This window comes from Contarinia nasturtii, unplaced genomic scaffold, assembly GCF_009176525.2.
Source record: "Contarinia nasturtii isolate CC-2019 unplaced genomic scaffold, AAFC_CNas_1.1 Cnas_scaffold_1371, whole genome shotgun sequence".
NCBI lineage: Eukaryota > Metazoa > Arthropoda > Insecta > Diptera > Cecidomyiidae > Contarinia > Contarinia nasturtii.
The window spans coordinates 2120717-2139698 of record NW_022198708.1 but is presented as its reverse complement, the minus strand read 5'-3'; the positions used below and the strand labels follow the sequence as shown (position 1 = coordinate 2139698).

General features: G+C 31.6%; 2 protein-coding genes across 11 annotated transcripts in view; one reads left to right on the top strand and one right to left on the bottom strand.

Annotated features, from left to right (window-relative positions):
* LOC116345640 (glutamate-gated chloride channel) overlaps window positions 1-8257 on the top strand; it is a 74325-nt gene extending 66068 nt beyond the window's left edge. For 4 of the 9 annotated variants that reach the window (XM_031775168.1, XM_031775166.1, XM_031775170.1 and 1 more), the window contains 4 exons: window positions 1701-2219; window positions 6614-6616; window positions 7008-7118; window positions 7295-8257. In XM_031775168.1, the coding sequence (XP_031631028.1) occupies window positions 1701-2219; window positions 6614-6616; window positions 7008-7118; window positions 7295-7441 (780 nt within the window). In that variant the 3' untranslated portion in view covers window positions 7442-8257. The remainder of the gene's footprint in view (window positions 1-1700; window positions 2220-6613; window positions 6617-7007; window positions 7119-7294) is intronic. The other 5 variants (XM_031775174.1, XM_031775172.1, XM_031775171.1 and 2 more) reach the window with 3 other exon arrangements.
* A 6481-nt stretch (window positions 8258-14738) lies between these two features.
* LOC116345769 (facilitated trehalose transporter Tret1-like) lies at window positions 14739-17670 on the bottom strand. Of its 2 annotated transcripts, XR_004201532.1 has the most exons (4): window positions 17500-17670; window positions 17242-17377; window positions 15333-17154; window positions 14739-15264 (listed from the first exon to the last, which is right to left on the bottom strand). XR_004201532.1 is itself a non-coding variant. In XM_031775442.1 (3 exons), exons 1-3 carry the CDS (start codon window positions 17611-17613, stop codon window positions 15854-15856), a joined length of 1551 nt encoding a protein of 516 aa, XP_031631302.1. In that variant the 5' UTR covers window positions 17614-17670; the 3' UTR covers window positions 14739-15853. The 2 variants fall into 2 exon arrangements, 1 of the variants encoding a protein (XP_031631302.1); XM_031775442.1 differs by having other exon boundaries at window positions 14739-17154.
* Between the last annotated feature and the right edge of the window lie 1312 nt (window positions 17671-18982).

The following is an 18982-nucleotide window of genomic DNA, read 5'->3' as shown; positions in this document are numbered from 1 at the left end:
GTTATTTTTGGTTATCAACATTTGACATTAGCTGTTGACCTATTTAAACACATATACACATACACCCACGTAAAACACGCACATTTGAATGACAGCATATAAACGTATATCATTCGCAATATGTCTAAAGCGCTGTTAATTTCAATTACTTTATTACATTTTTCGTTCAATTACAGACAATATATTCAACTAACTGGTCAGTTGAGCTGTTGACAGTACGTTAGCTAGCTAAACGGGCTAAAACAATAGACGTTATTGTTTTAATGATGAATCACTTCTCTTGTTTTAATTGTAGTCATTGTTCATTATAACATTCTATTGTTTAAGTCCATTTAGATGGCTAACGTACTGTCAGCTCAACTGTCCAGTTAGTTCAATATATTGCCTGTTCAATTATTTAATTTTGCTATTCGTTAGGATAGATAAACATCTGAATTGGATAGAAATTATCCAACATAAGTAATAATAATCAATGTTGAAAGTGTATTTCTTCTTTTTTTTGTGAAAAAGGGGGTCAAAACCATTATTTATGGAATAATTATTACGCAAATATTAAACAGAGACACATTTGTGCAAATAAATGATTTAAATTAAATGTATGCTAGTACGAGGAAAGAAAAATGGATTTATTTCCGTGATCATTTTTCAAGCGAATAAAAAAAACAGTGCACTGATTAACATTCAATTGTTTAATTATATTTTCAACCATTCAATTTATCACATCAATGAACATTCATAAAAAAAATTGATTTTTATTCAAAAGAAAAGCAAAATGAATGAATTACAATTGCATAATTACTTTACGCTTTAGCTTTAATTAAATCGATTTCAATATGTCCAAATGAATGATTTAATATCCACAAAAAAATAGTCGCGTTCGGCTTTATAATAAGATAAATTTTAGCGTTTTTTTGCTGTAAAAATCTATAGTTTAAGTAAATCAAAAGACCGCAGCTTTTGTCAAAATGAAGGATAATCACAGCTTATTTGAAAACAAATTGCCTGAAAAACATTTCTAATTTCAAAACTAGTTAAAACTTTGTATAATATAGTTTGGCGAGGGCCTTTGTTTAATTTATTTTGTTGTTCTTAATCAACCATCAACTCTATATAAGTTTTGGTCATGCATTTGTAGATCTTTTTTCTTTTGGTTCGAAATCAGAACTAACAACAAAAACTGAAAGCACTGACTTTTAACAATCTTTCTCATCAAACATCTCAAATCTTCTGTAAACAATGGGAAAATGCTCTTTATATATAAATACATATGTGTGCGCTGGTTCGCTACCTCGTTTGCTGATATACACAAAATTCGATGCGTCAGACAAAGATAATCTCTCTTACTTACTTCATTTTGGACGATGCGATGTGACTCATTTTAACCAACTCTATACATGTCTCTTTCTTTCTCTCTCTATCTCTCTTTCACACACTCATCGAAACAACCACTCATCCGTTCATAAAGTGTATTAATAAAGATTGAATGGGAATACAAAAATGCAACTCAAACATCGAGAGAAAGAGACCAATACATTGAACTAAAAAAAAAACAGACACACAAAAAGTTCATTCGTTCATCTGAATTCAGTCCGTGTGCTTCCCGTGTGTGTTTATTCAATCCCTCAAGTGACATAAACAGCTGACAGTGTACAATATATTCAAGTGTGTGTGTGCTCTTCTCTATGAAATCACAATAATAGGAAATAATTGAATCGGAATTTTTGGCTGCAACGGCATCCGATAAAATGCATACAACAACAAATGCGGGAACGAACCAACCGACAACGAATTCGTCAAAATTACATTTATCAATTCGTAAACATAAAGCGAAATGTGATGCAACAGCACATGCAACAGAAGTGCCATCTACATCACAGGATATCACCGGATCGCATGATAACAATACATTTGAAAACAGCCAACGAGCACCAACAACGACTAATGATCAAAAAGATACCAACAACAATCGAATGAGACAGCATCAAATGGATTTCGATGCTGATGCTTCGGTTGGAATCATGCAAGCAAGTGGCGGTGATAAAGTTGAACGTCTTACTGAAATTGAAATGAAGACGATGGACTCGTTAAAACCACAAAGACGTAAACAACCATTGAGCATTCGTACCGAAGGTGAAATTAAACAACAGCATTGCGGTTGCATTCAAATACCAATCGAACATGCCGATGTTGTTGAAGATGATAAAATAATGGCTCATGACGTGAGTTCTTTAAAAAACCTCCCTGTTTTTTTTTTCGGTTTTTTTTTTTCCTTTTTCTTTTTTTCCGTTTTATTCTCGATTGTGTTTCGATTTGTTTTATTATTGTTATTATTAGTATAAGTTTGATTCTTGGAATTTCTGTTGGCTTTTGCGTTTGATTTTTTCCTACAATGTGTTTGTCACCTTTATTTTCGTGAACAATTTTTTTTCTTATATTTTGGTTTTTTTTTTCTATTATTGTGTTTTCCTTTCGTTGTGCTTGCATTTATATCGATTTTCAGTTCAAATTTGCGAGTTTGATTTGATTTTTAGATTGTTCAAACCTCAATCGTTTTATGGCAAAAATAAATAGAAATGGCATGTTCAATTGAATGGATACCGAATATATCAATGTGTATTTTATGATATTTGTAAATCTTTGAAGAAAAATAATAATAATAATAACATCTTCGATATATGCTCACTTTATATCAATGTGTTATGTGTATTTTGATTCTCTGGCTCCTTCAATTAAATTTCCATTTGGTGAGACGTTGAATGTATTGTGTGTGCGTGCGTAAGATTTATTGAAATAATAGATATTTTCTAGCAACAGTAACAATTAATTGAATACAATTGAACCAGATTATTATTATTATTATTCGAACGCTAGATGAGCATAACGCTTTACCTTTTGGTCAATCGAAACCACTATCGCATACACGATACATTGTCGAACATGTCGATAGAAATCGAATACTACATTCTCTCGTTCTCTAAATTATTATCATTTTGGCATTATTATTGACACACTTAAATGCTACTCCACGTCTCACCAAAATCGATTTATGATTACGATAATGCAAAATGTCTTATATAAATTATAGAATATACAATAGCATATTGATGGTGGACACTGGACACACGAACGAACACATTTAATTCATTGTTATTAATTGAATGAAGCAAAATTTCACTATGATATGATTTATGCTTTTGCTTTCATTTCTTTAATTTTACTCGTCGGTTTAACATTTTTAACGTTCGTTTTATATTAATTTTGCGCATTTCCGTCTATTATATGAATGTATTATAAATTTTCTTTTGTTCGCCGTACCAACTTTTTTTTTTGTTGGTCATATTCGTCTATTCGATTTGGTTATTTTTGTTTTCAGTTTAAGTTTCTTTCGCACGGAAATGTTTTATTGGATTATTACCATTTTTCTTTTCTTTTGTAATCCACTCGTTCGTTCGTTTAGTTGCCTCCCGTTTCCTATCATTGTCTATAGTTGCAAGACGTGAATGGAATATTTAGCTTTTTCGTTTAGGTTATCTTCACCAATTCATCCGCTTACATATTTACTGAAATGAGAACAAAAAGAAAATTAAATGAAATACTGTAAAAACATAAACCAACGAAGATGGAATCCAAAGTACGCGGATAGAAACTACAATGTTTTCTCTTTGGATTTTCCTCGGAATGGTTTGGAACGATGAACTATAAATTCAACCACGAAACAAAACAAATATAAATTGAAATATAGTTGATTTTTGTTTGTTCATCCAACGATACAAATACGAGACAATTTTTTTTTGAACGAGAAATCAATCAAAAAGAAAAAGATGGCGATCGAATTCCGTGTGAAAAGTACGCAATCAAGTGACATATCATTAAAATCGATCAATTTTATAAAATAAAATAGACGTTATCTGTTCCAAAAATAATCGAACTTTTTGCGAAAAAGAAACACAATCGAAAAAAGTTTTTTTCAGCTATACTCGTTTGATGTCAGCATGCGTCGACATGGTGTGAAACTTTCATAAGAGTTGTATTTTCACGTTGAAATTAATTTCGATCTTCACAGTGATTTCCATGTTAAATGAACAAATGAAAAAATTCAATTTTTTTTGGCGAAAATTCAATTTTTTGTAATAAATGGATTCAAACAAATTTATACCGAGAGCTGATGGGAAAAGATCTATTATTTTTGCTTTATGTCAGAAAACTATATTAAACCATGCAGCTAGACATACACTAAACAATTAATTTTACGTCTATCATTACAGCCCTCCCACTCGCGAAATCTGCACTATTATTCGCTGATAGAAAATACATCAACTATTAAAGCGAGCTGTATGTTTGTTTTATTTTGGAATATGTTTTGTTATTGCTCAAATATTCTTCTAATATAAAGAAGAAAAACCGTTAAAAGAGTGCTACTTCCATTCAAAAAGATCTACCGTGCATATTGGAGTCACACTCAAATCCTGGAAAAATTCTTTCACTAAATTTGCATTTGAATCATAGACACAGTTCAAAATATAGCATTACTCTAAAAAGTTCGCTCATTTTTGAAACAGACATATAAAATTTAAAGTATTTATGTTTCTACGTACCAATTTTTTATTTCTTCTCTGTGTGTATGTCCATAATTGAGCGTATCATCAATTGAAGAATGAACGCAAAAGATCGAACACCAATAACAACGAGAACGCCAGCAAATGCCAAAATCGAAACCTAAATATTGTATACATATACTTAATGGATTGAGCATACGATAGTATACCGTACACCCCGTATACATAAATGTAGCATACAAGAAACTGGGGAAAAAAGGACAACAACCAGCTACTATTCATCGACCACATACATGGCTCTCAATTGCATGATGGCCATTCGATTTCACCTTGCAATAAAGTCCAAACCAAAATGCGAATAATCGTGTGTCTGTGAGTGGATTGTGTCAATGACACAGTCCAAAATTCACGCACCACATTCGAACTACACCAGTGTAGTACAATAGAATGTTTGGCAACAAAAAAAAAATCAGCCCGCATGCATATGGTCGATATCTACTGACATTTATGCGTGGTTGGAATCACACATACATACGCTGAATTTCAAATTTAAAAATAGAAAAAAAAAAACCGAAACCAACGAAGACATGCAGAAAATGAAGAAAAAACAGTGAGGACAAAAAAGCGAATTACATGAAATGGATTATGCCTTCGGGCGAAAAATATGTACATCGGTTGTATAGTTGATTTCAAATTGATTTATTTTCGAAACAGAATCGAATAAATAATTTATTGGTTATTAGCCACATATAGCACAGTTTAAACGTGGGTAGCCATAACAACGATTGCATTAAACAACCAATCGAATTGCACTTTTTTTTATTGAAATTGTCTGTCGCTTTGCTATTGAGTATGGCACAACTTTATCACAATCGACGATTACCAAAACGAAAACGTAAACCTCAGTCTCGCTATCTATCCAAAGCAAAGATGGACAAAAAATGTCAGTTTTTCGATGTGTTTATTTAGATTTGTTTTTAACTGACAGTTTTTTTTTCGGATGATTTAAAAACGGTTTATCAAATACTGTTTGTTCTATTCGTTCGTACACTATTTATGGTTGCTTTTGTTCTGTTCATTTTATTAGATTGTCCAATTTTTTTTTATGAACATGAATGATCATATTGAGAACCAAAAAGTGCTCTCAATTGTTACTATTTACAATTGAAAATGCACAAATTAGCTAGATAACCAAATTAGGATTGATTCATTTAAAGTTTAAATCTATGTATGGTAGTTTTGTTACATGTTACAAATAAACTTGATTACTTTTTTCTACAATTTTTTTGTTAAATGTATGTAGCGCCATTGGCCATTGTATGGATGGGGCTCTGGTTAAATAACCCGTATGAGCAGCTACGAATTTGATCAAGGACCATATATTTGGACGTTTATATTTGTTCCACAAAATAAAATAAAAAATATTGTAGCGAAAATTGTATCGTTGAACAAATAACAAGTGAATTGATATAAATAATGCAGATAGAAAACAGATACACCGTGCATTTCCAATACCAATTTAAGGCTGGGCACATTTGGAATGAAAAGTGAACAAGTGTATTTTAATGTTAATCAAGACAGTAACAATATATTTTAAGTTTTAACGGAAATATTTATAACAAAAAAAAAAACCAAAACATTGAAAAACAAATCAATAATTCAATGGATATTTAGAGAAATATTTGGTTCAATATTAACAATAAAACTAACAATAATATGATCAGCTTGGTCGATATATCGATCGATTATTTACTACGGATTTTGACCACGTATCCATTGTACTACAAAACATGTATATTGACCATGCTGGATGTGTTATCCCTTATATTCTCTGTTAAAATATTATATTGGTTTTTTGTTTTCGTTACCTATTTTTGGTTGAATAATAATAATAATAATATTCTAGATCCATATTTAGTTGTAATAAATCATATTTTAAAGAAAATCGATTTGGAAGAAATATGTTTGTTGCCATGATTAATACCTCAATTAAATGTGACAAATGTTTGCTCTTTTATGCTTGCATTCACACCATTTTTGGACATGGATGCACTTAGCCGGTAAGTTTGTAGCATTTTGCATTTTGTTTGCCGTGCGATTATGTTTGTTTTGTGAATGAATTTTATATTGCTAGTGTATGGTATATGGTTTATGGTGTAAGCGAATGTGTTAGAAATATGTTGTGGCTGGACCATACTGGAATTCAGTCTAACAATTCTATTTTTCCAATGAAATGTATGTGTTTATCTATGTTTTTGTCTCTCTTTCTATTTTTGTGTGTGTGTGTGAGTGTGAAATTTACGTTTTATTTACTTAAAAAAAACAAATGGAACGATTATTTTTTGCTCGTTTATTTATCGATGTAATATTTTTTCAAATTTCCCTCCTCCATGAATGAACTTGACAAAAACCAAACGAACGAAAAAAAAAAAACAAAAAACCACATATTAGGGAGAGAAAAAACGTGATGCTGGAGGTCCCAATGAAATCGTGGCGTGTACAAATTGCGGCGGTGGATCAACACCATGCACACATTCGGCGAATAACGGATGTGCAACTGAGGTAAAACTTATAATGTGATTGTTTGATCCAACAGTTATTCGATAGCGGAATTGTTAAAAAAAGAAAAATCATTTGTCGTTTTGACACACAAAAGACGAAATAATGAGAGTAAATCGCTCTTTATATATATATGGTATATGTTTGTGTTCTTTTCCATTTTATTCCACTATTTGTAGACTTGTTTCGTTCCAATGAGGAAAAAGGAGCCACCGCATCCGATTCGAGTTGCTAAAACAATTGATGTCATTGCGCGCATAACATTTCCAACGGCCTATGCAATATTTTTGATATTCTTTTTCATCCATTACAAAGGGTTTTCATAAGGATATGGAACAAACAATCAACACACACTCACTCTCACACAATGAAGAAGGATAGCTCGACTCGAATCAATGATTCGTAGCATAAATTATAAAACCAAAATGAAACGTAACGCTGATTCCATGCTCCCGCCTCCCATTATTGTTGAAATCATTGCAATGAAACCCTCGTTTTCGGCTCTGTTTAGATAAGTAACTCGCATCATTTCATAGATCCATACGAAACAAGCAGACAGGAGATATGAAATGAAAGGATAGAAAAAATGCACGGGAAACACAAACACACGCAGACACATCTCCATTCTCATTTGTGCATAAACGCTCTCTTTTAAAGCCATGAAGCAGTCATTTAACGGGAAAAAAAGAAACATAAAGAAAAAACTGAACTTTGCAGCTTCTTGTATGTGCCATATTCTATACATGTATCTTATAGAGCAAAAAGAGAGAAAACGGAACAAAGTGAAAATTAAGAAATGGAGTTGATTTTGTGTTCACGTCTCTGATCAAATATTGCATACAAGCCAAATGCCAATACCGAAATGAAAAACTAAAATTGACGTAACTAAATGCACGTATTATCTTATCGATAAGAGCTCTACCCAAAACTGCCTTTTTATAATATATATGTACATATGATATTTAAAAAAAAAACAAGTATTTCAGTCTAATGATCAAACACGCATATTTTGAATGTTTCTTGATTAAAAAAAAAAAAAAAACAAATACACAAAACATCAAGAACACGTCAAATGGGAAAAAAGAAATATTGTGTGTGTCAAAGCCTATCGTTGGAGTACAATGCACCAAACAACCAACAAATAATAAATACCAACGCAAAAAATAATAATAACTAAATAGCAAACACGCGAAATAAATACACTCGGATCAATTCAACTCGAAAAAATTTCCACATACCCACAATGTGGGTCCCACACACACACACACACATACATATATACACAGTGACACAAAATAAACACGTTTAAGAAAATGCATACAGAATAGCAGTAATTAACATCGTCATATTTTTAAAAAAATCTGACGTTAAAATATGAATCACAAGTGATTTTAAATTAATACAGCATATAATGCGTTTCAAAGTTAAATTAGATAAAAAAAAATACACACCATTTCATTTATACATTTTTAGGTCACATATATAAGAATGGTTAAAAAAAAGAGCTACAAATTGTTCCGTTTTTAAAATGAAACTCACATTATGTAGTCTGAGTATTTTAATTTTGTGTTCGACTACGGATGCTGATATGGATACAAAAGCGGTAGCAGCAAAAAAAAGCAATGTTATTAAATGAAAATATTTACACATGTGTAAGTCCATATAATCAGTCGTGGCTCCGATGTATATCAAAGTACAGTGCTTACGAAGAGAAAGATAGATAGAGAGAGAGAGAGAGAGAGAGAGAGAGAGAGAAATAGACGTTTGATCATAATTCATAGAAACAATCTTCTTATCGCACACCCATGATTCACAAAATACACAACATTCAACCAATTTGCAAACAAAAAACTCACATGCAACAAATATTTCCGTGCAAAATGTGCTGGAATAAAAGCACACAATCTGGGTTTACATAAATCCAATCAAATTAATCAACCACAAAGTTAGACTTGATCTACACGAATGAAATGAAATGATCTGATTTATGTGATCATTCACAGAGATTCTTACAAATGCCGAAGGTTAGCTGTCTCAAAATCGCTATCATTTCAATTTTTCGATTTTTCCGTTCGTTTCAAAATTAAAAACAATCTTTCATAGCAATATTAGTTTAAATCGTGTATATAATCTTTGTCGTTAATAGTTTGCTCTTTGAATGAGAATGTCCTGATGCCATTTCAGTGCGTTCATAAGATATAAGAAGGAAAAAAAAACAAATTCATTCAACGATTTATAAAATTGGGAGCAAGTTGACTTATTTTCTGGTTTCAATTCCCTTCAATTTTGAGTACTATGTAAGTGTTTGTAAAAAAAATGTATATGAATATATGAAATGTTTATCTACTGTTTACATTCGTTTTTTTTTTCTCTTTTTGTTTTTGATTTCCTTGAAGAAATTAATAACATTAATCGGACCAAACCCCCTCAAATGATTTAAGTAAATTACATTTATTAAAATAAAAAACAAAAAATTATGCAGCAAAAATGACAAGCTTACGAATAAAGAATGAAGTAAGCGAAATAAGTGTATTTATTCGATTTAATTAAAATGAAATTTATATTCAAATGAAAAGAAAGTATTATCCACTATCTTCAGTGAATTGTAATAATTCTCGATACTTAATCGTCTTCGAATTTTTTTTTAAATTGAATTATTAAAAAACAATATATCGTATTTATGTGGATTGGAAATGAAATGGATAATAACAATTTGAAAATCTCTTTTCTAAATCCAACACTCTGAAATGTTCATCATATTCAAAAAACTTAAAACATAGCAAATGCCTTCAACTGCAAAACCAAAGATCAATGAAAGCCAAAACAAAAGATACATAAACAAAATTGAACTACAGTGGAATCACGATTAATCGTCAGTTTTATATGAGACACTCTTCAAGATTTTGAATAAAAATCTTTTTCCATATTAAAATATGTGCTGTTTTGTTACTGATTATGTTCAATATGATGCAAACACAAGTAGTTTTTATATTGATTGAGATACATTTGGAGGAACACACTGCACAGCGCCACATTAACAAGTGAAGTTCCCATATGTGGTGAAGGCAAACCAAACATAATAGATCTCACACACGATTTCATCCAGCACCGAATGATTGCCATGTCCGATGGATGATCGATGTTCCACTGTAACTATTTTTATGCAATTTAATTTTCTTCTAGTTCGCCATAAATAAAACGTCTGTCAAAACATCATATTCTTTAGATTCGATCCATAAATTCGGTCGATCATAAAAGATGAAAGAATAATATAAAAAAATCTAATTAAATCAACAATTTAAGGTGAACACGACATTTCATACGCTTTTTTCTACAAACAAAACTATTAACACAAGTACAAGTAAACAAGTGTCACATAAAAACAAAAACAAAAACAAAAAACAAACACCAAAGTAAATTCATTGTGTAAACGCTTCAAAAGACGTTTGTGATTTTTCTGTGCCCATTTCTTCGTTGACATATCATAATGCAAGTTTTGCTATTCCTTCCGACTGGACTAGAAAAATCGATATTTTCAGTATTTTTTTTTTCTTAAAACCGAAAATTCTTACTTTTTTCTTGCTTTGTTCCGATTCAAGATTCCCTTTCTTATGTAATAATAACGATTATATTATGCCACACACATTGTACTTTGAATGCTACAAGAACCAATATTGAAAATGTACCAACACATTTTTATTAATTGGACTCTCAATAGAATTAAAATTTGAAATCGGGAACTGCAACATTCAATGTGTAAGCGTGTAATTTAAAAAAAAATGTGTTTATTGCTTGAAATGCATCAAATCTCTCTTAATCTTCACATAAAATGAACAATTCAATCCATTGCAATAAATCACTTTGTTTTCAATTTTTTTTCTTCAAACGAAAATAAAGCTAACTGAATCGTTAAAGCTAACAAGAAGATTTGTTACTTAAGACCACAAGATTTTTATTGATTTCTAATACAATGTAAGATACTCCGAGTAAAGGACAAAAGAAAAAGTACTTAAGATAAACTACAAAACAAAAACTATAAATATATTTGCAGAGGCAATTGAAACTGGTTGCATTCATTAAAAAAATGAACATAATAATATGTAAGCGAATGAAATAAATAGAATTTCATAACTATGCGTTGATTCTGAACCAATGTAGGTGCGAATGAGAGTTGTATTGGTTAGATTGAAAAAAAAAACACATAGAAGCAACCAAAAATCTCAATCAATGAATTGTTGTCCAACACAAACAAAATTATTCAAATCGTTTCTGCACTTTATTTTATTACCAATTGATGTGTATAAAATGTACAGGATCACTTGCAGTAATATTGATTCGACGTGCATAATTTATTTTGCATGAATCATGGATTAAAAGAAGAAAAAAACCAGTCGAAAAACTCATACAAATCGTACTAAATATTACCAAACTCAAGTGTCAATTGAGATTTCTTAGAGAGCAACTTGAACGAAATGAAAACAAAAAAGAACAAAACAAAAAAAACTACACTTCAATCAGATTTATTCAAGGAAATATAAAAGAAAATGTATCTAACGCAATCGGAAACGCTTACTCATAAAAAATAACCATTGATTTTTGCCACCGACAAAAACATAAACTCTGCGACTTTTTTTTACGACAAATTTATAGTTTGCGACGTTATAAATGCAAATACACTAGCAAATACATTCATTTTCCGTTTTAGCTCAGTAAAATCTCGACTTAAATAAGACCATTAAGAGAAACCAATAACAACAACAACAACAAAATCAAGGGAACAAGATGAAGAAAACGAAAAAAATGCTCGTTTGATGATGATGGAAAGTGTTATTTTCAATTAAATCGACTCACGAAATTTGAAGAAAAAAAAAACAGACAATATATTGTGCTGACTGATTAGCGAGTCAGTTGACACAAAATTAGCCAGCTTATTGGGACATTTCGATGGTATGACAAACGCAATGTCTCTCTGAGTTTCTCTGTTAATGTAGAATTCTATTTTAGTATTTTATATGTCTGCCTCTCTGTCTCTCAAAGAGACAAATTGTTGTCGCAAAACAACCGAAATGTCCCAAGTAGCTGAATACTTCGTCAGGCCAATCAGCTCAATATATTGGTCTCCAAAAAAAACGTCGAAAAAAATACTGTTTTCAAATTGTTCAACTGACCATGGTCGAAAAAGCTTTTAAATTGTTCATTCAAACTTTGACCTAGTGTTCGAATATATCAGTTATCTTCAATTTTGTCAGAGCAATAAAGAATGTTTAAATAAAAACAAAAGTAATTAATTTGATAGCATGTATGAGCTTAGTTAAGTAAGTGGTTAAAAACAAAATTATTTACAATAAATATAAAACACCTACACACCGAGCACACACAATGAAAAACATAAACGAACAAATATTCGATTCGAGAAGAAATCTTGAAAAAAAAATCGTTTGCGGTGAGCTTCTTCTTTGTTTTTATCTTCAATTCATTTTAATACATTCACACAGATGATTATGAGGTTTTCATTCAAATCAATTGATAGTAAATTTTTTAACTTTCAATTTCTCCACACGTCTATCAACTGCCCATATAATTCATTTGCGGAGTAATTTTGACGGTGGCGGGACTGTGCGGAGTTTGGCGGAGATGACATACAAACTCTGTGTGTACGAGGGTAACAGCACTTCTATGTGTATCATTCTTATGCAGATGATTAGTAACTTAGCTGTGGCTACTAAGATGTTCGATTGGACAAAATAAATCTATGAACAGCAAAGAATGCTGTTGCACTGGCACACACAGCATTTGCATGCTATCTCCGCCGAACTCCGCACATTCCCGTCATCGACAAAATTACTCCGCAAATGAGTTATATGGGTGTGCATGAGAGTTTTCAAAATGTAATTTCATGTTGTGAGTTCCATTTCGTTGATGTACCAATTTGTTTTCGTGTGAACAACACCATAAGCTTCAGATGATTTGAGTGAAAACCTGAATGAAGGTTTGCATATTCAAAAAGTTTTCCTCATAATGGCAAAGATTAAATATATTATTATCACCAATTCCACTGAATTGATTCCTTTATTTTCAATCCATTCCATACCTCCTTAAGTTGAAACCATTGATAACAATTTTAATTCGTATATTAATTTAGTTTTATATCCTTCTTTATTTAGGTTTATTCCACTTAGTTGATATTTTTTGCCATTCGATGATGGCTCTTATTGTAACCCGTATGTTAGATTGTATATAACAAGCCTTCAGAACCAAAAATAACAATTGTTTTTAATTTTCCAACTTCGTCTTTTTTAACTTAAAAAAATCATGGAAATGTATTCCGTTCAGAATGAATGAGCCATGAAAATGTAAAAAAAAAGTTCGTCTTTTTGTAAATTTTCCATGTAATAAATGTTAAATTGTTTGTAATAAGAAAAAAAAACAACAAAAATAATTTTTGATCGTAGTGCGGGAAGTCATTTTTGAATATACAAACCTTGACAGCATACTTATAAACCATGATTTAAATATAGGAGAAATTGTATGTAAAATTGAACATAAAATATATCCATTGAAAATCAGCTCAGCTAAGATTGTGATTAAACCAAAACGAAATAAAGCAAACACAAGATATTTAATATATGTATGTATTAAATAAAACAGCGACAGATATGTGACTGTCGATGTGTAAGTAAACATTTTGTCCAATTTATGTGAAAATGTATCGATCTTCAGATTAAATAATAATTCTCACACAGAGACATCGTTGAAATAAAAAAAATCACAGCGATTAAATAGAGAAGAGTGATACAATTTCAAATTGAACGATTTTATTGTTTTATCATAGGAAAACGTCTTTTTTTCTCCCATTTTCATCATGTAATCACACACATTGAACTCTTGTGGACATTTTCAAGCTGAATATTCTAAACAATTTACGACAGAGCGATAGAAAGAGAATGATGGCGATGGCGTTGGAGTTGGCCAAATAAGCGTATAGTAATTCTAAGAGGAAAAACAATGAGAGATGCAAATCGAAAGTTGAATGTTTCGATAAATTAGTTTGAATAAATGGAACGACTGCATTTCATTAAATATTTGATTCGCACGAAGAAAAAAAAAATCACATTCAATAAAAATCGGCATCAATTTTAAAACGTCAGTTTCAACATTTTATTCGAATGTAAATAAGAAATAAATCCAATCAAACGCTTGTTTAAAAGACAGGTAACTTGATGTAGAAATGAAGTACGAAAATGAACGAATAAAATAGAGAAAGCAATCAACACCCCCTCCCCCCTTTTTTTCAAGGAGCATCTGATACATTAGTAAAGAGATCATTGAATATTTCTTTCTTCTAGTTAGTAATTTCTTTTTTTCGAATAAGTTTCATTCTTTATTATCAATGGACAAAAAAAATCTAAAATAACATTTCATCATGAACAAAAAGGAAAAAGTTTCACAAGAAAAAATTAGAAGAATCGTTGAAGGAACAAAGAGAGAAAGAGATTTATTTGTAATATTACGCTTTAGATTTTGATTAAATTAGAACTAATTAGATCTAAAAAAATGTTTTTATTCGCCTCACGTTCACGAACTACAAATTCCTAAATTTACGTAAAAAAAAAACAAAACAAATTTAAGCAAAAATGAAATATGTATCATCAGTCATATTATGAATGTTGTAACGACGAACATTTTTTTCGAACACTTAATAAACTATGAATTGTATTATAGGACTTAATATGTGTGCATTTTTCTTACTAAATAGAATTTTCAATATCGGCCGGAGTACGCAGCCAATAGACATTATAACGTGTGCGCGATGGTAAGTGAAAATCGATAAAAGAATGAGAAAATAATGAAAGTGCGTTCAAATGTATACATAACACAATTCTAATGTCAAAATGCGAAAAAATTGATTTTAGATAAGTAAATTACGAAAGCACTGAAAATGAATGTTGAACATAACGTTATGTATTGACGCTATAGCGGTTTTATAAAAATCGGTTTGTATAAAAATCGCTATAGCGGTGGTTTTATACATCGTGTGCGAATGTGTATTTGCCCTGATGTTCGTTTTCTTTTACAATTTTTTTGTTTCCTTTGAAATTTTACACACTCGAAATCATTTGCGGGAACTCGGCAAGTGGTTATCACGATTCTATAAATGCGACAAGAATAAAAAAAATAATATCGGGTACTAATCATATATGGAGCAGTTTCACAGACTTTACGAGATAAGCATTCAGATGTTGTTTGACGCTCTATTATAATCATTACACGAGCCATCACGTAATCGATGTCAACTTCTTGCATTTGTCACTACGTTCTTCAAAATAATGACAGGGCACATATAACTTGCATTGATCTGCCCTGCCTCGCATTTGTCGGCTTTTTTCTTGTTTTTTTTAATGTTATTTTGGGTGCTTTTCTTTGGCTCGATGTTGCCGCACACAGTCGCAAACATTTACATACGCTTCATGACGCTTGCAATCTAGAAATGTAAAATAGCTTTGGATCAAACGGTTTTGATAGCAATTGCGACTCATGCAATTTTGATAGATCTGATAAGCATGTTTGTGGCATTTTTTCACAACTTTAAATACATTTCACCAAAATTCGTGTACTAAGCTGTTTCACTTTTATTGTGTTGTGTTCGTATTGTGTCTTCGCCTTTTCTTCACATTGTACTTGTTTGGCTGCTGATGTTGTATGTATGCATATGTGTCTGTGTGAGTGTTGTTATTTTTTTACGACTGCTGCACTTTATTGCGACTCATTTTATGTTTCCGTTTTGCAGTGTAATTGTCTTCGATCTCTTGTAATGATTTATTTTTTGTCTCCGGCAAAAATGCCATTAAGAAGATGGTCCCAATCGACGTCACAATGCCATAAAAGCAGAACATTTTGCTGCCACCGTAAATATTAAAATAGATCGGACTGGTTTTAACAACAATGAAAAAGCATAGAAAATTGAAAAATGTCACTAACGCCGAACCAATCGCACGAAATCGTAACGGAAACAATTCCCCCGTTAAGCACCATGGCAACGGATTGATGCCAATCGATAACACCAATGTATAGATTACAAAGAGCACTAATGGCACACTTGCATGATTCTTCAACGAATTCTCGGCGGACAAATTCAAGTAAAATGATAAACCGAAGAGGCAAAACGCTGTCGATCCACCACTCCACAGTGTTAATGTACGTCTTCCCATATTTTTGACAGCAATGCATGCGATGAGTGATGCGACCAATCGCACAACATCAATAACCATTGTGGCAATATATTCATTAATATTTGCGCCTAATGATTCACGAAGTATGGTAACTGTGTAAAATATGACCGCATTTACACCGGAGAATTGAAGCGTCAAAAAGTAAATCGATAGAAGTAGCACGGGAAAATTAAATGACTTATTTGCTATCAGCTGACGCAAATGATCAATCGAACGTTGATGACATTGATGAGGTTGATTATGAACGATGCCGGATTCATTGTTCTTATCATTTACTTGTGATGTGGATATTTCGATTTGAGCATCGACCATTGATTCAAATTCCTTGTTAGCAATTTCATCGTATCCGCGTAACCACCGATAATTATGATATGCGTCATGGATTCGATTCTTTTTTAATAAATATGACGGGCTCTCTGCCACAAATGTTGTCACAATATATGCAAAAAACGGTAAGAAACCACAACAAATCGCATTCACACTCCATGGACAGTATATTGCAAGAGAATGTGTCAAAAGTATTCCCAATGCTACATCGAATGTGATTGATGCCAAAAAAAATCCACGATAATTTGGTGATGAAATTTCGCTCAAATACATTGGTGCTGTGGGACTAGCGATGCCGGCACAAAAACCAGTTAAAATTCGACCAATGAACAGCAAACACATCGAGTCACTCATCGAAATGATGCACCATCCAATGACAAACGGCACATTTAGTATAAGCAGTGTCGTTTTACGTCCAAAGCGATCTAATAAAAATACAGCAATTAAACAGCCCAGCGCCATTGGCAATAAAGCGATCGATGCTAAAACAGAAGGTAAACATTTCAATTAGTACGATGGATAGCGTCTTGCACATAATTGATTATACACAATTTCATTTGGATATTTACCAATCCATGAAGCTATCTCAAGATCAACATGAATACGACTATCCGGCATTTGTAGTTCTGGTATCAGTATGGCTGAAAATCCAATTACCATACCAACTGAGATTGTTGTAGCTGTTGGGCCCGTTGCGGCAATTATCTGGCATTTTTAATGAAAATACAAAAAAAAACATGAAAAACAATGCAACAAATTAAAAAAAAAGAAGAAATGCATATGGCATAAGTTGATTTTCAAACACACAGAAAAAACATCTCACTAACCTGTCTGCAGAGCGGAGAATAACGGCTTTTTGTAATATCACTTTCTTCAACAAGTTTCATTTCGCCAACATTTGTTGTTTCGCCCATTTCACCGTTGATTTGTTCAATTGCCATTCTTTTCTTTTATTTAATTCAGTCTCGAACGATGTTATTTGAATTTTTTATATGTTCGACAACGCATTAAAAATTCCAAAAACTTTTCAAATTTATTCGAATATCTTTTTTTTTGGTGAATTGTTTAAGCAAAGTCTTGAAATCACTCAAAAACACTTAACATTCATTTATAATGTTATAAACAAACTGATGACAAGAAATGTGTCACGTTACAAAACTAAATTGTGTACGTTTATCGTGCAACCATTACACAAAAACTATTTGCGTTTTAAGTATCGTTAGCAACTCAGTAAAATGCCACGGAAACCGATGTTACGATAGAAACGTGTAAACTTGATTTAGTCACTCTTCGGAATTCATAGCCAGATATTTGTGCAGACGCGCAAAATTGTCCAATTTTTTCCGTCTCTCTCTCTCTTTGTCATTCTTTGTTTATTTACTCTTATTCGTGTGGCATTGGTGGGCTGTAATTTTGTACACCGTAGAGTCAAGTCACGACATAAAGACGATGATTTCAATCGACTCTTTAATGGTCAACGATAACAAAACTGGAGAATTTATGATAAGTTTTTATCTTTTGTTATGTGCATGTACTATGCCATCTGGGCTGGACTTGGTAGACCCTTGGACTGTCTTTTTATAGATCATTTTTGAATAGTTTGTTTAATATCTATAATTTTGTTGCTAAAACTATGGTGACTACGTTTCCACGACAAAATTTCGATAACTATCCCTAAAGACCAACTGGATTTTATTTCAAAGATATAATTTTCGAATGGGTGACTGTAAATGGCTGAATTTGATTAGGAATTTGCAATTTTGGAGTTGAACATTTTGAAAACTATGAACTCGATAAAAAATAATTAACAAAGGTGTGCTGAACACACCTAATTGCAAGGGGCAATCGACTCATTGTAAATTATATGTTTCTTCGTCTCTCTTGACTCTTGTGAAAACAAGTAATTTTACCTAGGTTTTCATGAATTATTACCAATTATTATTTTTTATTTACATTGTTTATACTTGCAACGTTGAGAATAAGTCGAAAATGCCAATGAATTGTCAGATAGTCAAACATAAATTTAATAAAGGTTAGTCATGACGAATTGAATAGAAAATTGTTTGTATATATAAGAAAAAGCTAGTTTTTAAATTAGAATCACAAATGCATCTTCTAAATAACAAGTCGAATTCGTAAATTAATGTACTAAATTATCCAAATAAAAACATTTTAACCATGAAGCATGATGTATTTTTATCAAAAGGTTCAATATTTAAATTCAAGATTAGTCACAAAAACGACCAATCAATTTCAAAAAAATTCTGGACTTCGCCGAAAATTTAACTTTTAGAGCGGTGAAAACATGTT